The following is a 23013-nucleotide window of genomic DNA, read 5'->3' as shown; positions in this document are numbered from 1 at the left end:
TAACATAGCTGACAACAGTTTTAATACCACACTTATTACGAAGGCAAGAGGTGTATTTGAAAGAAGTTTAAAGCTGCTGCTGTTAGTGTTTCTGTTCACTTTTATGGATACGGCATGGTAATTGAAATATCAGACACTTGTACGCATGTGCGAGGCGTGTTACTTTCTCGCGTCCAACGTTGCCGTGGTGGAGTGAAGCTCCCTCAGTCCTCCCAGCTATCTTTGGTGCAGCAGCGCGGTGCGATAGGACGCACAAGTGTAGTCAGACACCGACCGAGCAGAAATGTCGGAAAGTGGGAGCCAGGAACCCGCCGGGGCCGCGAACGGCAGCGACGACAGCCCGACGAAGCATGCACACAGACCGCCCGTCGGCAACAAAGTGACCGTGGTGCTCGGGGCTCAGTGGGGCGACGAGGGGAAAGGAAAAGTTGTGGACCTGCTGGCACAAGACGCGGACATGGTGTGCAGATGTCAGGTTGGTCAGCGCGTCCTCCTCCTCCTCCTCCTCTTCCTCCTCCTCACGCTGCATTCACATGATGCCTCCGTGAAGCCAGTTGGCGGAAACCCCGCAGGTTAACCGACCTGTCTACTGCGAGCTGACTGATGTCTCTCTCAGCGCGTTTGTTTCTCAGTTTTTGTGTGTGTGCTAATGTCACCTTGAGTTCCTGCTAGCTACGCTAAGCTCCTCGGACACCTTTTTAATGTCTGTGATGAATTGACTCCGGTTGTGTGCACGTGACCAGGTCGCTCGAGGCTCCGCTGGCTAACGGGAGTGACCAGGTGCATCAGTTCGTACTAGGCTCTCGTGTTGCGTTTAAATACCGCTGGTATTGATGCAGCAGGCTTTTATTTATACAGACTGGGATATTAGGTATATTATAACTTATTGTATTGTGGCTATATTTGTATTCAGGCGTTTCTATCACGGTTGTTGAAGACTGCATTCAAGTAAACATATGTTTGTCACAAGAGTGGTTAAAATGGACATGCATGAATGTACCTGTTGTCTTCTATATGCTAAATATCATTAGTTCAAATACAACACCAACATGTCATCTCATTGTGTGTAATACATTGGCAAATTAGAGTATAATTCCTATTCTTATTATTATTATTTGTTAATAACAAGACGACATGCATGGCGTGTTGATGATATAATTTCTTTTTTGCAGGATGAACAAACTGATTTTGCTTTCTTGCGAATCTAACATCTGGATTTGCTGTGACAGTGAGGCTTCATCTTAGACGGTTGCATGTGTAAAGAGATGTGGTTACGAAGGTAATGGGGAGTTGCTATTATTTATCTTATCAAGCTGTATATTTAGTGACATTCATGTGACGCCTCCACTTGCTCTTTATCTGAACTCGGCCAGCATGTTGGCTCAGAGGTTCAGCTCCTCGTGCTTCATGTGGAATTTGCATGCACTCAACTTTCCCCATGCAAAACCAGTGGATTGGAGGCTCTGACTTGTTTTGTCTTGACGTTGTGGACTTGTTTCTCAACTCATTTTGTACTGTTGAGATTCCTGTCCCTGAGCTCCCTGAACATTGATAGTTTCGTAAAAGCAGTCAAGGGAGGCCAGAGCCCCTCTTCAGCGATGGCCTCGAGCCACATACTTAAACCACATCTACTCCAAGGAAGCTGAAGGTCACTGGTCATTCAGTCAACCTGGCTCGACTCAAAATGATTATCACTTTGTGTTTTGGAAAATAGCGATAGTCAAGGCAACTAAAAGTGGGATTAGTTTTGTTGTGTGTTAGCACAGCAACTATTTTTGTTGAATAGACTTCAAACCCAGGCAACTTTCAGTAAGTTTGTGTTTACGCTTCTCCCACAACAGAGTCTGTGTTTACTGGAGGGAAAGACTCTGCAAACTGGGCGGTGAAGTCAGAATTACAATCTTACTGCAGGGCCTGAAATTGGCTTCACTTCATCCTTTATAGACCAGTGCTTCTTAAATGGGGGTACATGAAGACAGTTCAGTGTTACGTAAGATTTAAAAATATATATACATTTAAAATGAGCATTCATTTAAAAAAATCCTTTACAAATAGTTATTTAAATATTCAATCAAATATAAGTGTAAGTTTCCTAAACTGAATGGTAAATGTTCTATATTATATCAGAAACTGATGGCACAGTGCTGTGTATTATTTATTTTTTTTCCACCAAAAATGCTTTGCACTGGTCAGGGTGTACACGGCTTAAAAAAAACAAATTCAGAGAGGGTACATCACTGGAAAAAAAGGTTGCGAACCACTGCTATAGACCACTCGACAGGCAAAGGCCTGATTACATCATGGTGTTAGCTGGAGACAAACCCAAATAACTCAGAGTTGTTGACATGAAGCAACTATTAAACATTCATAACATTATTATAGCAGCAAACCACTGTTTTGCTTTGTAAAGATATAATGGAGTAATGTCTACTTGAGCAGAGTATGACGTCGCTCTACTTCCGTGTGTGTTGTTATCGGAGTCTCTCCTTGCTTTGTTGAAACAGTCGGGCTGACTGCGCATCCTTTTAGTGCGTGTGAGCGTGCCCCCCTGGTTAGCTCACGGCCGCTCTGCACTGCTCTCATATGGCGGCTTCAGCAGATAACTGCGCCCCGTAACCCTCAACAGTGTTCAGCCCCCTCAGATGAACACTGTTAGTTAGGTTTTGACTTCGTCGTAGTTTGCTCTGTTAGCAACCGTTGCGCTGTTGGAGTAGCTGCTTGCCAAATGCTTCCGATGTTGGAGCTTGCGCTTTTACACGTTGAAAATGTCATCTTTTTGTGTTGTTGCTCGAATCGATATTGCATGCGTTTGAGATGATGTACTGTGATTTGAGGCTCGAGCGAGTTACAATATCTGCAAAGTGTTTCAGGGATGAAGAGGAAATGTTGTTAATAGTTAAGCTTAACCTTCTGCTAACCTCCTCAGCCAATAATGGCTGCTGCACGGACAACGAAGCACAAGTTCAGCTTGGCGTGTGTACAGAAATACAAAGTACTTTTTTTTTTTTTATTGAATAGATTTCAGCAAACAACTATTGTTGCTGCTTGCTGAATATTAATATTGCACTGTCAATATTATTGTTTTAGAATTTGCCAAAGAGCAATCTGAGCAGGACATTTTTCATTTAGTCAGTGTTGTTTTGGTGGACAAACTATCTTATTGAGACAGTTTTCCATTATCTTTGACAATTCTAACTTATCAGCTGACATTTCTACAATAGGCTAATATCGTAACTACATACTTGACACCATTTCTTCAGCCTTCAATACAGTCAATTTTTTGGCTGCTTGTGCAAACTCTGTCGACTATTAGCTATCTCTGTTGATCACAAGTCGACATAACAAGGATTCTTCAGAGCCTTGCAGCTTCCTTGCCTCTACAGGCCTGTCGAGGAAGGAGACGTGTAAAAATAAACCGCTTTCTGCACAGCGTCCCCCTCCATACATCTTGTGTGTGTGTGTGTGTGTGTGTGTGTGTGTGTGTGTGTGTGTGTGTGTGTGTGTGTGTGTGTGTGTGTGTGTGTGTGTGTGTGTGTGTGTGTGTGTGTGTGTGTGTGTGTGTGTGTGTGTGTGTGTTTATTGGGGGCCTCTTGAGTCAAAAGCGTTGATCTTTTTATAAAATAAGCTTTGACAGCAGTCTTGCTCGGTGTTCTTTACAGTCCAGACCTCTGAGTTCCTAGAATTCACAGTTGGGAAATAGGGTGTGTGTAGCTGAGGGGACGGGATGCCAGCAAAACAACCCTGAAGACTGAGGGCAGAGGAGTCAGCAGTCATTATTGTGGACTATCATATTTGCTCATTACCTTCCTTTGGGGCTCCTACATATTCAATTAAAAGTTGTGTTTGACCGGACTGTTTTAATAATCCCAAACAAAGTTAATGCTGCTGCGTTAAATGTCACAGCTAATACTACTGCTGCTGCTGCTGCTGCTGCTGCTGCTACTACTACTACTACTACTACTACTACTACAAATAATAATAAGAATGATGGTCATTTTAAACCAAAACTGTTTTCACAAAAACAAAAAAGAAGATATCAGTACTTCTGTTTTTTGTTTTCACAAAAAAAGAATTTAAATCAGTATTTTTTTCTACCCACAGATGAAACGTATGTGTGACGATCTTACAGAATAAGTTAGAACTCAACATGTACCAAGTTGATGAGCTATCCATTGAATTGAAAAAGTAATTAACAGTCATAAAATAATTAGGTTTGTTGCATTTATTACTGTATGAGTAGTTATCTTAAGTACAGGGTTCTCCACTACTGTTGAATCAATATGATATTAATAAGAATATTTTAGAGCCTAATCGATTAGTCGAACAATTAATCAATTTACCGTTAAAGCGAAACTGCAAATTTGTCCCGTGAAATAGTCAAAAGGATGCCTTAAACCAAATTAGTATTTGAAATTCATTTTGAGTTGAATTATTGCCTTGACAGCTCGTGGATAAGAAACATTCTTGAAACGGTTCGAACAGGTTTATCAAGTTAAACTGTGTTCTTTTTGTAGACTTAACTGTCATAGTTACACTGTGAGGTTTGTTAGTATTTTGTCTGCGCAAGAGACAACACTCGGTCTTTGGGTCTTTGGGATATATGGTTTCACTTAAGCCACATGCAGATTCAATACACTCAACGCTGTTGCTATAGAGATGTTTGCTGAAACCTTGACTTTGCTAACTTGGCAAACAGAGACTATTGTCTTTTTAGCTCTTTCACTGGAAGTTTCGGTAAATAGAGGTTGCGCAAGATCTTTCAACACTTGATAGAGTTAATTAAAAGTGTCAGATACATGTAGTAATATTAATGTATAGAGTGCTTTTCACAGAATTGAGGACGAGAAGTACTAACACAGAGCAATCGCCTGCTTCAGAAGACATCAACATATTAGAAACCCTCAGGAAGTTTCACTCGACTGTTGTTTCTGAAACCCTGACTGGAATTTGTCGTACATATTGTGCCTATCCAATGCAAAAGTAAGTTGGTTGGCCACAACCGTCTCCAACTTTTGGATAGAAAAGGCAGTTTTGTTATGGGCTTATTATTCTTAGGCAAAGTGAGATTTACGTTAGTTTTCTTTAATATAGGCTGGATAGTGGCAAGTTTAAAATAGGAGTGGACACTCCCCGTAGACAATAAGGAACTAACAGTACATGGATCATTAAGAGAGGGGACGGTAAACCATCCAGAGGGCAAGATGATACCTTTTGTTCTCTTAATTAAGTCTTGAGTGTTGTAGGTTGAAAGTATTAAAAAGAGTCCAGAACAGTTTGAGAATGAGAGGAGCTTGAGTTGGAGGAAGAAATCCCAGGATGAATACTGGACTTAAAAGCCTTTCCCTTATCTATACAAAGTTAAGGAACTTGTTTTCAGTCTGCTTCTTATAATAAAAAACACCATCAAAACACGCAGATTCATTTGGCTGAAAATGATAGAATTACTCATCGATATGCAGTTACAGATTCCTAAAAATAGTCTCAGTAAATCTCTATAGAGCTGAGAGGGACTCATTCGTTAACTTAAGACATTTTAGCTGCAGCATTACATGCCAAAAGCATAAGGGTGTGAGGCCCATTTTAATCCTCGGTCAAAAGCAGGGTCACACATCCAGATCAGGTAACATGTCTTGATCCATTTTACACCAACAGCAAACCCAGGCTTTATTCCAAAAGATGTAAAAGGAAGTATTTCACCAGCCTGATGTTCAGATGTCCTCCTAAACCCATCAGTTCTGTATTTTTTAACACTTTATTTCAGTGAATGGCTATTTGCATCACCCCATACTTCACCTCAAGGGGCTGTAAAGTCTGTCCATAACTTGGGTATTGAAAAACCCTTCCAATGGGGGAAAAATGGGAACGTTTAGGAAGAGCGACAGAGGATCGATTCCTCTCCCACAACAGACAGAATAAACCAACATAGTAAAATAACAATATACATGCATGTCTTCATCTACGGTGCCTTTAATAATAGCTGAGGTTATGTGAAATTGTTTGTATTTTAGCAGCATCCTTCCTGCCACCCATCTTGTTTAATCAAATCCTCCGGACTTCTAATTAAAAACTCAAACACTAAAGTGGATTGTCTGCGTTGCAATAGCGGTGCACAAACAACTGAAAAGCAGCTGGTGAGGTTTAAAAGTGTCTCGTGATGGAGGCAAGAGTTTGATCCCAGGATTGTATGCAAACCAGAGTTATGTTTTGTGGGGGATGGGATGCATCATAAAAGTATTTAAAAAGTAGAGGCATCTCCCTACTCCCCCATCTGTTCCTCCTCTCCATCTTAAGGGTGCTGCTGGTGCCAGGAATAACCCCATGTGGTCGAAGCGCGTGCTGAGCTTGATTTACATCCACAGGCTACAGCGTTAGGAACTCGCCCTAGTGCAGACAAAGTTGAACTGGCACCTCAGGTAGTCAGCGGATGAATAGATCTGCAGCTGCCTTTGTTTTCAGCACAGCAAAAAAAACAAAAACACTTACAATACTTTACTTTATTCATCTGTCTCGTGTAGGTTTTTTTGCTCTTTGCATGCTTTTTTTTGAGTCTACTAATATAATCATGTATTTCTTTCCCATTTGTCAGCCCCTGAGCTGTAAGTGTATAACCCCTCAAAGTGTGAAAAGTAAGGCAGAGAGGAGCCAAGCAGTTAAGATTGTGACGCTCTCATCCAAGGACGCGCTGTTCTCCTTCTGGGCTCCACTTTTGCATTTTTATCTCCACTAGTAGCTGTGCTCAATCATGTGCAGGCCTGTACGAAGAGTCCAGCTTATACCCAGCAAGCACGTATTGTCACTGTTAATTGCAGTTTTTGGCTGTTTGAAAACCTGGTTGCTATTGATCAACCTATCAGAGTGGGTCAGCATTTAGGAAGTCGACTGCTCGGTTTCTCTGCAGGAGAAAACAACAACAATTTATTCATAATTGTTTCCTGACAGGTTTGCCAGTATATGTGCATGGTTCTACATAACACAAGATAATTAAGTGTAATGTCTAGTTGTTTCAGCTGAATAAAATTGAATCCTGTTGGTTCATGTGATTTTGGGCTCTCTCAGGTACTGCAGTGTGGGCCAGAAAGCTAATATCAGGGTGCATTATTTGGCAAAACATGTCTCCCAGTTTGACCTGCTGGTTTACCAGCTGACTGATAATGGGCTTGGGGCAAGAACCACTCGTACAAACACATTTGTCCCACAGGAAGGAAAGAGCTAAAGATGAATTGTGGTCAAGACTTGTCACACGGTTCATGGAGTGAAAGTCAGCATTTATCTGCGGGGTAAAAAAAACAACACAATATGACCTGAAACCTCAATATCTTATTTTGAATGAATGAGTTGTATGCTACAATTTGATGTAGATGATGCAAATAATGAAATCCCACGCCCCTCTTCAGAGAGGCGGCCTTCTTCAGACTGAAATAAGGAATTCTTCCATGTCTTTTTTCCGGTTTGGTGAATTTGACTTGAAACACTTGTGTGAGAAAACCTCACAAAGTAAGAGACGTTTACAATGAGAGTAGAGGAATGTTGTTGCATGAGGCCCATTTACTGTCAAAGCTTTGGTCCCTGTTTGGTTTTGTCTTTGCACTTGTTCTGTCGTTTGTTAGAGGGCTGCAAATATGACTGGGTGATAATTCAATGTGAGAAGTGATGCACGATAACATCGTCTTAATCAATAATATCAAGCATGTGATTAACAAAATATCTTTTAGCATTTATTTTGACACTGTTGTGTTCATTTTGCACCAAAGTTAATGCACTAAATGCACTAAATAAGACAGCAAAACACAAGTACTTTTATTTTGTCAAAAAAATATTTCACACAAGTCGAGATGTGAAATGACTTATATCGTGAGGTAGATTTGGGCCATATTGCCCAGCCCTGATTTTTCCAACAACACTGTTCATGCAGCAACACGTCCTCTGTTGGAAAAACAATGGCAGCGTGCGGCTGTGCGGCCGACGTTTGACACTGTGAACGTGTTTTGTGATATGATATAGGAGTTGGGAGCAGCAAGTCTTGACTGAACATACATTTGGGTGTATATTATTTACATAACGTGTAATCCCTGGTCACCACGATGCTTTTATTTGACACGTTTGTCAGTAAGTTTACACTTCAGTGAGACCTTTTGAGTTCTGAGTGAAAAGTGAGCAGGAGTCTCTAAGGAACAGAGTAGCACACTAACAGACAGCGCCCAGTGGTTTATGTACAATGCTTGTTGCTGCTCGCCAAACTATTCAGCCTGCCTTCCATCTGCACCAAACAAAGTTGCAGAGCCTCCATTAGGCCTCTCTCTCTCGCACGCGCGCACTTTTGTGGGTGTGTGTGCGTGTTTCTGTTTGTCTCTCCTCACCGGTGTCTGTCTCCCCTCTGCAGGGCGGCAACAACGCAGGACACACGGTGGTGGTGGACTCGGTGGAGTACGACTTTCACCTCCTCCCCAGCGGCATCATCAACCCCAAGGTCACCGCCTTCATTGGTGTGTAGTGCACACAGACGCGGAAACACTTTCAGTTCACACTTGACTTTTGTGACATCTGCGCACACTTACTGGAGCGGCTCCCACACACACACACACACACACACACACACACCATTTTATCATACGCAATTATGCGCAGACGCTCATTCCAAGGCCATCTTTCCTCGCTATTTTCTTTATGAATTGATCGAGACTCTTTTTGGCCCGGCTCTCGTCATCGCCAGCAGAAACGGCCTCCATTTTGACGACTGCGACAGTGAAGTGTGTTCAGCTTGACTTGGAGCCAGACTGCATCACATCCACTCATCTGCAGTAACTTCATTAGCTAATGGTATCTTTATTTCTGGCTTTGGATTCAAGCCCCTCCCCCCTTCTCCTTACACACGTCTGCACTTTAGCATGCAGCCGTGTGGGTCTGTCAATGCTTAATCACTTTTATGTTTTTACTTCTTGGATATATGACACGTTAATGCTACTCTATTGGCTCAAACACTCAGGACGACGGGAAGACATGCACTTGAATCACTGGTGTTTCAGAGTGGTTTGCTTTTGTCCCATCAACAGAAAAAGGACAAATATTACAAAAACATTACTGTTGTTTTTTTTCACTTGAGCTGTGCCTGTCAAAATGCAACCAGTGGCTGACACTATGTACAGTATTGTCATAATAATAAATTTGATTTGGTGGAAACTTTTCCCCGAAAGTGCCCAGCTGTACTATAATTGTATACTTCAGCGCTGTCTGCTCCCTCAGGGTACCTACTCTCAGCTAATTCGAGCTCTGCAGATTGACCTTTTCTCAGAGAGAGAAACTGTAAAATGCACAGACTGAGCTGAGGTGATCATTTTTGTGTTCCTCTGGAGATGTGTTATGATTATTTATAAATGGACAGCCGGCTGGTTTGTCATTCATGTTTGTCATTTTCCTCTCACTCACATTAGAAATGTAGAAATTTACAATCTTTTTCTTGATAATACTGTCTTTTATGCATGTGGATAATTAGTCATGCTCATGGCATGGTTTTATGGCTGCAATCTTGGTATGTCCATAACTTTTGACTCAGACTGAAATATCTTAACAGCAGGGCTGCCATACATTTCTGTTCAGACATTCACACCATGAAATTTACATTTGGGAAACATTCAAGTCCCCGTCAGGATGAGTTTTAATCATTTTGAATAGCCCCTGACTTTTCATCGATCGCCATCATCGGGTCAAAATTGTCTAATACTTTAGTTTATAACTAAATAATTGCAGTAATGATATCATGCCACTATGCAAAACTAAGGTTGTGAGCAGCTCAACATTACCTGCTTGAGACATCCGGTGAATGCACACCAAAGACTATCTGCTGGGGACATATATTGAAGAAAGATGTTTTTTATTCTACTACACTTGGTGTTTTTCAAGACAAGTTTAATAAGTGTCAGCTGGTGGTAATCAACAGTAGATTGTATCTTAGCGTGCAGTCATCTTCTCTTTAAACGATCTTCCTGTTACGGCACAAGGGCAACTGGGGGTCAGTGGTTAGCGTACCTGTTTTTCAATCAGTGGATCAGCGGTTCAAGCCCCGGCTCCGCTAGTCCATGCCGTTGTGTCCTTGAGCAAGACACTTAGCCCTGAATTGCTCCCCGTTGCTGTGTCTACGGTGTATAGAGCAAACATGTAAGTTGCTTTGGATAGAAGCGTCAGCTAAATGGAATGGAATGTAACAAGCATGCATCACATAACCGTTAGCGAGGCTGTGTATAATAATAAAAATAATAAAAATGCTAAATGCATAAAACAGACAATGAGCCACTGTGATTGTTGGGAACAGCTGTCTGAATTCACTCGGTCAACGTGCCGTATTCAGTTTTCAGAAAGCAAGCGATACCTTGGCCGAAATATGACCAGTGTTTTGTTAGTATACTACAAAATAAGCAAAACGTTAACCTCAAATATAGCTCTATCTTAGCTGCTGTCTTAGCGTGAGCTCTAGTCAGTTTTTTTTTTTTTTTTACATCTTGTCATTTTGCATTTCTCTTGCAGCATCACCAAAGCATTTATTATTATTGGTGTTGCTGTGTCACAGAAGTACAGACAAACTCTTGATAACCTATAATTGCTCAATGTCCCAGAGTGGAAAACATGTTGCCGTTTTGTTACACCATCATTTTCTGCTTCCTGTGTAATTAAATAGATTAATCGTAATTAAAACCACATTCATGGCCTGAGGCACTGGGAGCAATCTGCATTCAGGTCCTGAGCTGCAAATGTGTTTTATCTCTCACATTTATTCCTACAGTGTCACTAAATTTAGTTATTATTGTTTTTTTTGCCCTTTTCCACATTTATGCTATTTAATTTGTTCAAAGTAATTACCATACCTCCAGTTAATGTAACCCAATTAAAGAGATAATTAGAGCAAGCTGTTTGAATTCTCCTGTGAACGGCATTGTTTGGACCAGCTCTGTCAGAAATACATTACTTAACAACACAGTTATGCGGTTCACACCTGGGGCTGCTTTTACTGCGACACACATTAACTCTAGCTCAGATGGAACTTTATAATTGGACTTTAGATGAAAGAGGAGCCTGTTAGGCTTTAGCAACAACACTCGTAAATGTGTATTGCACTTAAACACAATGCGAGATGCAGTGAAGGAGTCTCACGAAGCAAGGCAAGGCAGGGCAAGCTTATTTGTATAGCACATTTCAACACCAAAGCGATTGAAAGTGCTTCACATAAAATCATTTAAAGCAAAACATGAATCCGGATTTAAAAACAATTTAAGGAAACATCAAAACAGTCAAGAAAAAAGAAAATGAATAAAAGTTGCAGTGCAGTTTATGACATAAAATGCAGTAGTGAGATGCAGCAATTGAGTCTTTTACCCAGGTCCTGTACTTAAGTACAATTTTGAAGTACTTCACTTATATTGACACACACACATATATATATATATATATATATATATATATATATATATATATATATATATATATATATATATATATATATATATATATATATATATATATATATATATATATCTTACATTGATTAATACGTTGCCTAATATTTACTTGTTTCATTGCTAATGTAACAGACTGTAGGCCATAATATACACATTGCGTCCTCTTTACTGTCTCTAATATCAGTCTTTTTTCTTGTTATCATCTGTCACAGTGCAGCTGTACTCCCTCTAATTATACTGAACTGAAACTGCTTAACTTGTTATGTTTGTGTCTTGAAGTTCTGTTGTGTGAAATTATTCTCTGTCTCTTCTTGTGAAGCTATTCCAAGTAGTTTTTCCAGTTTGGTGAATCCAATTTTAGAGACCGTGTGAGCAAACCACCCAAAGTAAGAGAGGTTTACGATGAGAGTACAGGAATGTCATTTTTTTTGGCCCATTTACTGTCAAAGCTTTGGTTTGTGTTTATGAAATTAACATATTTAGGACTTGTTGTGTAATTTGTTAGAGGGCTGCCAATAGGAGTGGGTGTTGATTAAATGTGAGAATTGATTCACGATAACATTGTCTTAATTGATCATATCAAGCACATACTTAAATTGCTGTTTTCTCAGTTCAATGTGATTAACAAACATATATGGTAATGTCATATAGCAGTTTGGCCATAATGCCCAGTCCTGGTTCTAAAACCACCATGCGTTGCAGAATAATAGCAGCTTATGGTTTGGTACACTTTTGAGGTACTTTACTTGAATATTTTAATTTTATTCTACTACATGTATCTATAATTACTTGCATATTGAGGTTAATCATACTAAATATAAATCAACTTATAAAAGATGACGTATTTCTATGAATTAAGCTACCCAGAAGCATGTAAAGTAGGAGAACAACGAGCCTTCTGTTTGAGTTGATCCATGCTTCAGGCCCAAGAACAGTTGTCGTAAATTTATATGAACAGGTGTATCTTTGCACACATCATCAAACTCTGTCCGGTTGTGTTCTATCAGAGACTGTAATCTTAAACGACAGCTGTGGTGAGTCTCTGGCTCTGGAGTTAGAGTGAGTCGTCTTTTGGTCACAAGGGTGGTGGTTCACACACATGCACTCTACTCACATGATTTCCAAGTTGGAACTTGGCAGCTCTTTTGTTTGAATGAGATACAAATTGTAAAACTTTACCATCTTTTTCTCTTCTCTCTCTCTTTTTTTTTTTTTACCTCAGGCAACGGCGTCGTGATCCACCTGCCAGGCCTGTTTGAGGAGGCAGAGAAGAATGAACGTAAAGGAAAAGGTGAGTTGTTTAAAACACATTCAGCAACAGAACAAGAAGCTGCTTTAGCGCCTGAAGACTCAAAGTGTATTTGTGTGTGTTTAGGTCTTCATGAGTGGGAGAAAAGGTTGGTCATCTCAGACAGAGCACACATTGGTAAGTCCTCTCTGTGTAAATGTGTGCATGCACAAATGTGTGTGTGTGGATGTGTGAGCCTTGCTTTCTCTGAGGTGTGTGAGAGTGTGTGTCCCCTCTCTTCCTCCTCTACAGTGTTTGACTTCCACCAAGCGGTTGATGGTGTTCAGGAACAGCAAAGACAAGAGCAAGCAGGCAGGAAGTAAGACACTGGTTGCTTAAAAAAATTCTGCAACACAAACACACATAATATTCACTCAACTGGCGGGAAAGATCAGATCAGTTGTTGCATCTTTCCGAGAAACTGATCTTGATGAGTCACGGCCAACACGCAGATGAACATCCACGGTCAAATATTCAGTCTGAGTACGTAAATACAAAGATCACCATTTTTAAAGTATTACTTTCAACAGGGAGTCCTACTTATCTCTCTTTTTAGTGAGGTGATCTGTCATCTGGATTATTTTAGAGATAAATTGTTATTGTTGACGCAGAGCCTTACTACAACAAAACTTTTCCACATATTCTACTCTAAGGCTTCTCAATTAACATACAAATCTCCTTATTTTGTTGTTAAATGCGCAAAAGATTAAGTGCAGCATTTAGCATCTAAAGAGTCAGATAGTTCCCCCGGGAGTTGGTGGAGACCAAAAACAGAGCTAAAAGAGAATAAATAACGAGTTATTTGCCTGGTGGCCAGAAATAAATGCTTATAATGCTCCGTAACTGGTGAATATTTTAACAAATTCCCCTCATAAACTTAAAAGATAACGATATGTCAAAGCTGTGTTAAAAACATCCGCTGCCCACAGTTATTTTTTTACCGGTCACAAAATGGGTTAAAAAACACCTGTAGTGACAAATTACAGCAATTTTAATTGTGGAAAGATGTCTATCTGAGTTTAATTATGCAGCTCTTTCACTAAACACCACTCTTTACAAAAGACATGTTGAGCACCATGTGTACTCAACATCACTATTCTGTGACATTCATTAAAAAAAATTACAAAAAGTTAACAGCCATTGTATAAGCAAGCAATAGAAAGCAAAGAAATGACTTTCCACAGTGACACGGAAACATATAATCTCCCCACTCTTCGTCTGTCCGACCTCTCTGAGGACGCCAGGCAGGAGGGTGTAGCAGCCCTGCAGCAGGTGGAGTTTATGAACAGTGTGACGGAATGAGAGCAGCGGCGCTTCGTCAATAAAGCTGTTAAGGGGTGTACGTTTAGTTAGTTTAGTTTAGTTATATTTATGTTATATTCCACACCCTTTGAAAAAACAAACAAACATAATAATAAATCAGCCCGGGCATTGAAGCCACACTGACGTCTGTGAGGAATGCTAACCTGAGTCTGTGGTACATTCACAATATTTAAGCTCAAGAGAGATCCAGTGTGTTCCTGTTCAAAGCTGAGATGTCTTTACCAGCTCAGGCACCAAACACCCACCCAGCCACTGTGTACGTGTGCGTGTGTGTGGGCGTGCGTGCATGCACGCAAGGGTACCCTAATGGCATGGCTATTATTAGCTTTCAGGAGATTGCTATCTGGTTTCTTGAAACTAGGAAGAACGTGCAGTCTTTTTTTTGGTTTAATAAGATGCTAAAAAGAAACGTCAAACTCAAAATAATAAGAAACAACTCAACTTGTGTTTGTTTCTATGTAAAACATCTGCACAAACAAAAGCAGTTGTAGAATTTGTTGAATGAAAACGCATTAACACTGTAAAATATGTTGTTTTACTGCAAGGGACATCATTTATTGAAGCTACACTAAATATATTTTAGTCTGCACATTGTGTGTGTGTGTGTGTGTGTGTGTCCATCTTTTTTGTGACAAAGTCTAATGACATTTTTTAGCTTTTGTTGCCACTTTTTAAATTCAAAATATATTATTTATGGTTAATTTGCTTTTGTTTTTCATGAGTATTTTAATAACACACAATCATTTATCAGTTGCAGCAGCTACAACTCATTTTAATATATATATATATATATATATATATATATATATATATATATATATATATATATATATATATATATATATATATATATATATATATACTCAAATAATGTATATTTTGCAAAGTGAACCTAATAAATACCAAAGTTTTCTTAATTAAACTTTAAACTTCTTCAGGAGTACGGTGACAACACGTCAGCCGACATGTTGTGTTGCCATTTGTGGAAGAAGTACTTAGTTACTTCCACACAACAATACTCCATCAGAAGTTTAACGTTTACATAAGAAAACTTTTAAATTTATTAGGTTTACTTTGCAAAATATACATTATCACTGATGAATGATCGTGTGTTACCTTTGCAGATTGTAAATATTTATGGTCAATACATGAGTAGCATTTTGGTTGGGTATAATCAATCATTTGTGAGAATGTTTCTTCAATCAGATGTCTCTTGCCAACTATTATACTCTGAAGGTTTTATCTAAAAGGATCTTCTCTTTAACTATTTAACAGTCACAACTCAATGAAGGATTCCCTAATTTTCCTACAACTTACTCGGTCTAGAGGTGTTAAGATGAAAAAACCTAAGTTGTGGAATGAGATCACATGCTTATGATACTTCTGTTCTCTCTCCCCCCACCTCCCCCCCACTCCTCCCCCATCTCTCTTGGTCCTGTCCAGCCTTGGGACAACAAAGAAGGGGATTGGGCCAGTGTACTCGGCCAAAGCAGCACGTAGCGGTCTCAGGATATGTGACCTGTTGGCTGACTTCACTCAGTTCTCTGAAAGGTCTGTGTCAATAGTATGGCATTATATTTCCATCTGTTTTTTTTTTTTTATGAAATCTGAATTAATTAGTTAATTTAATCAGGGTGTCAAGGTCAATGCTTTCCAAAGACTATTGGGCAATGAGTCTCTGAGCAATGTAATTGTTGTTTTCCTTAAACCAAGATACTTTCACCTACACAGAACCAGCTTCAGTGTTATTGTCCGTTTCAATCACAGGCACCATTTCAGGAGCTCCACCTGCATTTTGATCTGGAAGAACACGGGTCTAAAGCTGGTGACCCAGCCCTGCGCAAAAAAACACACAAGGGGGTTGCATCTAGTGAGGCATTGAATGCAATTCAGGAAGCCCAATTTGAGAAACAGATACAAGAGTTTTAAGGGTTATCAAACACCAAAACACTGCTCTGCAGTCTGTAATATTGTGAGATTGGATTTTACAACGCCAATAACTACTTTATCTTTTTTTTCTCAATACCATTGCCAGGTAGACCGTAGAAATACCGTCTTTACGTTACAAAGTAATTCAAAGGCCAGGAGAAGAGCCTGACTCAACAAAAGTTAAGTCAGGTTCTACTTTTCTTTTGCCGGAGCCCTTTGCCTGACTGCACTGGACTCATTAAAATGATTGAGGAGAGCTAATGTCAGTCTAAATGGGTTTCCTGGGGTTTAGTTTATGCTCCACCACATATATATATTTTTAAAAAAAAATGCTTTTTGACGACTCAGCAACTATGGGCGTCAAACGAAAACCCTACTTGCGTATATCATTTTGGAGTTTTCCATTATTGGTACATACTAATGTTTGATGAGGGGCAATGCATCTTTAATGCATATTTAAAATTGCAAGATATGTTGTTTATGAACCTCCTGTGTTTCTAATTTCATTGCAACATGATTTGAAATCAACCCAGCTTGGAAATTAATCAAAACTTGTCCATTTTGCTTGTTGCAGGTATAACGTTTTGGCCAAGCAGTACAAGTCCATGTACCCCACTCTGGAGATTGACATAGAGGGAGAGCTTATCAAACTAAAGGTAGTTAAGATTAAAATGGGGAGGGTGCGGGGGGGGGGGGTATATTTCTGCAAAAAAAATTCCTACTTTGCAGTAACATGCTGTGTGATTATTATTATTATTATTATTATTATTATTATTATTATTATTATGTTTTTAGAACTATGTGGAGCGGATCAAGCCCATGGTGAGAGATGGAGTGCACTTCATGTACGAGGCTCTTCACGGTCCTCCAAAGAATATCCTGGTGGAGGGAGCCAACGCAGCTCTACTGGACATTGACTTCGGTGAGTACATCACTGTGTGTGCATGTGCGAGTGTGCATGTGCACCACAATTAAGCCTTACTTATTCTTAACTTTCTGTATTATGTTTTAATTAATCCTTGGTGCTGAACCTTTCCTCTGAAAAATAAATGTAGTTTCTAATTGCCAAGGGCTGTCCGATACACCCGCGGTGACCCAGTGATGTTGCCCTGAAACGCTTAAGCTTTGTGATGTTCTTTACAAAAGCCTGCTCGGAGCTCAGACTAGGGATGATGGTAAGTTTACTAACTGCTCTGGCATCCAGGCTTGACGTGCACGCTCAACCACATAATGCCACCTGACTGTGCATGAGCACGAAGGCATCTGTATCAGCAGTCTGTCGGTCAATCGATCAGAATCACAGAGTAATCCTTCAAGAGATGCAGAGATACTCTCAAGAGGTGGATGAGAGCGTGATGATTGTGTTGTTGCTTTCAGATAAGGACCTGTGATTATGGAGCAGACCTGTGATTATTGAGAGTGGTGACGCCGCTGATTGTTATCAAAACACCATGCTCGTACTAACTGGTACCGGGGCACAGTGTCCTGCCCAGTAATAGGCAAACCACCTCTCTCTCTGACGGGCCATGAATCTATGCTTGATCGTGAAATGTGACAAAAATATCACAGTGACATCAAGCTTTACCTTAATTTGTATAATTTTACGTCAAGCATACGTGTTCGCAAAACTCCAATTAAGATTTGTTAGAAATCTGTCCGCTCGCAGGAAGTCAGTCTCTATGAACAGTGGAGTGACCTGCATGTGAGGAGCACTCTGCATCAAGACAAGGAAACTCAAATCCTTGTTTGCTTTTCTCACACAGCAGTTTTCTTCAGCACACACACACACACACACACACACACACACACACACACACACACACACACACACACATGTATATATCTGTGTGTATATATATATATAGAAACATATATATATATATATATATATATATATATATATATATATATATATATATATATATATATATATATATATATATAGAAACATATATATATATATAGAAACATATATATATATATATATATATATGTGTGTTATATATATATATATGTGTTATATAAACATATATATATATATATATATATATATATATATATATATATATATATATATATATATATATATATATATATATATATACACACACACACATACGTTTGGAATCAAATCCTGGCTTTAATGGCTTTAACATTTGGCTCTTTCATATAGACTATTCATTTTTTGAACTATCAGAAGACATGCCATAATGTCACATGAAATGTGAAATTAAGAACATCGGAATAGAAAATGTTTGCCATATCGCCCAGCCCTAGTGGTTTATCACCTCAGGGACATGCTCAGGTATGTTTCGACTAAAGAAAGAGGAGTTAAAGTGTCAGATGTGCGCTGGCTGCCTGTCTTTTCAGGCAGTTAAATTATCATGGTCAATGGGTGTGAACTTGTTGCGCCTTTTCAAGTCTCCTGAACACTCAAAGCACTTTAACACGACATGTCATTCACCCATTCACACACTGCTGGTAGGTGCAAGCTGCCGCCCATCAATTCAACTTGAATTAAAGCATTTTTAAAGTACATTTATTGCACCAGTTTGTGTCCAAATATGTACTTCTTGAAATCAATACTCTACACATACATGACACACAGTTTTAGATTCAGTGTGACTTACGTTAAGTTTTCTTCAGTATCAAAGCACTTCAGTGATACCGTAGTTGTTTGTACATGTACATTGCAAACAGGAACTGCTAATGCCAAGTTCTGCATCTTTTTTCAATGGAATCAATTTGCCAATATAGATTAAAAATCATCATCTAAAGCCATATGCTTACAAAGCTTTAAGAATGTAAGGCAGGGAACGTAACGTTGACATGGGGAGATGAGACTGGTCTTGTGAGGGCCCACAGTGTCAGATTGGAAAACCTTCGCTCTGTTTAACCTGCAGTGTAAATGAAAAGTGTGATCAGTCTTCACTCCTGCTGTCATTACAGGGACGTACCCTTTTGTGACATCGTCTAACTGCACGGTGGGCGGCGTCTGCACGGGTCTCGGCATGCCACCTCAAAATGTCGGGAACGTTTACGGGGTCGTCAAGGCGTACACCACCAGAGTGGGCATCGGGGCCTTCCCCTCAGAGCAGAGCAACGTAAGAGGACTCACAAACTCATATTACCCATCAATATGGAAACGGGACTTGCTACAAAGAAGTACATCGCAGGAAAAGCGCACTGGGTTTACAACTAACTCGGGTCACCTAAACCTGCAACCTCACACGTATTTCATTTCGTGGAGAAGTGTTCGTCATTCACTGTTAACAGGATCATGTGGTAGACCAAGGTGTAAGCACTTGATGTGTACAGTATGAAGTGGAAGAGTAGTTTTGTTTGTTGAACGGTTTAGATGATGACAAAAAAAACAATGGACTGTCTTTTCTCATCTCGTTGTCTTTAGGAGATCGGAGAGCTACTTCAGACTCGAGGGAAGGAGGTGGGCGTGACCACAGGCAGGAAGAGACGATGTGGTTGGCTGGATCTGGTGCTCATCAAATATGCACACATGATTAATGGCTTCACCGCGTGAGTTCACCGTGCACGTTTGTATTGATTTGTTTAGTTCTACATGTTTTTCTGTCAAAGTTTACCTCAAGTGTTTATGTAGACGGCATTTAGTAGAAAATCACGAGGGGAAGATGAGCAAGGTGAGATATGTGTAATACGTATGACTGTAATTGTAGAGGCATCGAGGTTTATGCAGCTTTTACATCTCAGTTTGCAAAAACAGAGAAACAGAAGGTCTTTTATTGAGTTGTTTTTGTTGTTTTACTCGCTTATTTTAAAGTAAACTGCCAGTCCCCACAAGAAACCAGTTTGTTCTCTTAATAAATATTGGGTTGGTTGTCAGAGTGACCGATGTATTTAGTCTCATAACCTACCTGTCCTCTGTGTGACCCCAGTTTAGCGCTCACAAAACTGGACATACTTGACGTGCTCGCAGAGATCAAAGTGGGCGTAGCGTATAAAGTCGACAACCAAACTATACCTCACTTTCCAGGTAAGCCAGTGTGTGAATGAGTACTTGTATTTGTGTTAATACATGTAATTGTTATTAATATCAATTCAAATTTCAGCACGTTTTTTCCTATTTCCCGCAAAATATTGGAATATAAAGACAACTTAATGATGCATCTCTGCCTTCAGTGGATATATTGTCAAACCTCTTGCTTCTTTTTCCAGTCTACGCTGTTATTTATAGAGGGCAGAAATGTATTGATTTGTTGTCATAGCTGTTTGATTGTGGTCTTCTGTGAAGCTAACAGTGTGAGATTACCCACCCCAACCTCTTTTCATTGATTCTTTGCTAGCCAATCAGGAGGTGTTGCAGCATGTGGAGGTCCAGTACGACACGCTGCCGGGCTGGAACAGCGACACCTCGGCTACGAGAAACTTTGAGGATCTGCCTGAGAACGCCAAGAAATATGTTCGCTACATTGAGCACCAAGTGGGAGTGCCTGGTACGAAAACACACACAAATAAACAAACAAACACATACATACATACATACATACATACATACATACATACATACATACATACATACATACATACACACATACATACACAAATACATACATTAATATAAAACATTAGAGATTTAGATTATATGATTTTACCTGTCTGACCTGACGAAAACTACATACAAATCTAAATAAGTACAACTAAACTAAAGGAAATATACTTTCTGAGTTTGAGAACCAACGGCTATTATGTAGGATATTTTCATGCAGTTTTGTCTAGTCATGTTACATTTCTTTCACTTTTAATCACAATGCTGCTTAGCTGTTTTAAATCAAGCTTTTATCAAGATAAGTCTCAAAGTAAATTTTTATAACAATTATTTGTATTTTTATGACAGAAAACTGTGAATGATTTGTTGGTAATTCTGACCTCTATGGCATTGAACCCAGAATACTTGTTAACTGCTTCTAAGACGCTTCACTGTTAAATAAATCTATCTGGCGCGCAACAATGTCAAGACCGCCATCTGCTGGACCACAAGTCAAACTACATGAAATGGTCTGCTGCGGTCATATACTGGCACATATACTGGCAACCCCGTCAACGCCCACCTCTGCTTCTCTGTTTCCTCAGTCAAGTGGATCGGAGTGGGCAAGTCTCGGGAGTCCATGATCCAGCTGTTCTAGACTAAAGGAGGAGAAACCCAAATCAACTGTACCCTTCTTCTTCCTCTCTCCCCCCTCACTCCCCACACACACAGCCTACCTACCTGTCTCAACTCTCCGACAGAGACATGACGGCCATGTCTACTCTTAATGCTTTAACACTGTATCTTCGGACTGACCCATATTACAGACCACGCCTCTCTGGATCAGACTCCCAACACAGACTGACCTCCCAGCATCTCCTTCTGGATTTTTAACAGTTTTAAACTTTTAAGATAACAGTTCCCTCTTTTTAATTTGTATATCGTAGCCGTTTATTTTAAACATGCAAAATCCGCTGCTATCAGGTCCGAAAGCGGACTCGAGGGAACAGACTCGACATGCTCACAAACATACAAGGGAGGAACTGTTCACAGATGTTTGGTTGGTCAAACTGCTCATGTGTGTTTTTGTTCATCTATGCTCTGTGCCAGTCTGTTGTAAATCAGTTTTAACCTCTGCATTTTAGATGCTTTGGACTACACCTGCTTTATGTTTTAATCTGCCAGGTGTGCAACACATCCTGGCACGATAAAGGGATCCTTTAATATGTTTGTTTCTTTTTGTGTTTTTTTCGTCATCAGAGAAAGACTCCTCCTTGTCATTCGACGAAAAGACTTGCTTTCCTGTGGCTAGCGACTGCTTCCACTGAGCGCTATTGATAAAATGTTGACACACATCGTACTCTTTTCATTTTAGAAGGGGAGTTTTCCATGAACATTGGAGATGAGATAATACTGGCATAGCTAATCAATTTAGTATGCCGACACAATTTACACTCGCAATCTTGTGATTATTTATCTGATCGATTTCTTTGCACTTTCAAATAAAATGTGTTGATAATAATGAAATGCGTTAGTGTCGAAGAAGGCAATGGCAACTTTTACCCAAAGAAAAGTGTAAGTATTCATGGCTAAATACTGAATAATGAAGTTGGTTATCTTTTCTTTTTTTTTGTGTCCATTATTTTGCCATTATTGCAATAGACATCTTTAAGGAAAAGACAATGAACGGTGTACCTGCGGGACACCTGCCTTGACAGTGATTCTGTCAAATGTTATTTTGAGCAGTGGTAGTTAAAATTAGCATAATCTTTAACATGCAACATACCAGTTAATACTGTAACACATTTTGCTGATACTTTTATTCAAGTAAAGGATCTGAAAACGTTTTCTACCACAGCCTATAACACCGTCGGACTCACAATGGATTAAAAAATGTTTTTTATCAGACATTGTGCCGATCTCTCCGGAGCCCTAAAAGGCTTTAAACATTTTACTTTTCACATTTGCAGTAGTACTTCACACGACGTGTAAAAATAGTTTAATCAGGAGCGACCAGTCGAATAAAGAAATAATAAATGTTTGTTAACAGATGATATGTGATGATAAAGTCTCAGTCTTTGGTGCTTGGACTCCACAGGGAGATTCGTAATTGATGGCCGTCTGGATCAGCACGAAGATAAATCCCCCGTGCAGTCCAGAACTGGTGGTGGTGATGCTGATGAGGCTGATAGAAGGATGAGTTGATGAAGCTGGGGGAGATGGGGAGGTAGACGGGTGTGTAACAGCAACATGAAAAATGGAAGATAGAGAGAAAGTCATATTTAAAAAATCAACAGCAAGATGATATGGGCAGCCCAGAACAATGGCAGCAAGTAAACAATGAGTGAGCATATGTGAGAAGTGATTGGCAGATTAATGATAAATAAATGACTGGCTTGCATTAGTATGGACTTCCGACTGAATTTATATGCTATAGCTTCATTCAGACAAATGTTGGTACCAGCCAAAAGAAGGTACACCCTGCCTTTGAGTTCAGAGTCTTTGAGTTAGAGCATTTCTTTTAC

General features: G+C 39.7%; 1 protein-coding gene across 1 annotated transcript; it reads left to right on the top strand.

Moving 5' to 3' along the window:
- Positions 1–173: 173 nt before the first annotated feature.
- adss2 (adenylosuccinate synthase 2) lies at positions 174–22873 on the top strand. The gene is made up of 13 exons (XM_068567325.1): positions 174–475; positions 8381–8483; positions 12670–12738; positions 12823–12873; positions 12988–13054; positions 15502–15609; positions 16562–16643; positions 16783–16909; positions 18937–19091; positions 19397–19521; positions 19899–19996; positions 20307–20456; positions 21094–22873. The coding sequence occupies exons 1-13, from the start codon at positions 284–286 to the stop codon at positions 21144–21146; spliced, it is 1380 nt and encodes a 459-aa protein (XP_068423426.1). The 5' UTR covers positions 174–283; the 3' UTR covers positions 21147–22873.
- The last annotated feature ends 140 nt before the right edge of the window (positions 22874–23013 follow it).

Source organism: Clinocottus analis, unplaced genomic scaffold (assembly GCF_023055335.1).
Source record: "Clinocottus analis isolate CAN_PGR_092001 unplaced genomic scaffold, fCliAna1.0.p SCAF_8, whole genome shotgun sequence".
Lineage (NCBI taxonomy): Eukaryota > Metazoa > Chordata > Actinopteri > Perciformes > Cottidae > Clinocottus > Clinocottus analis.
The sequence above is the reverse complement of the archived record's forward strand: the minus strand, read 5'-3'. Positions and strand labels throughout refer to the sequence as shown.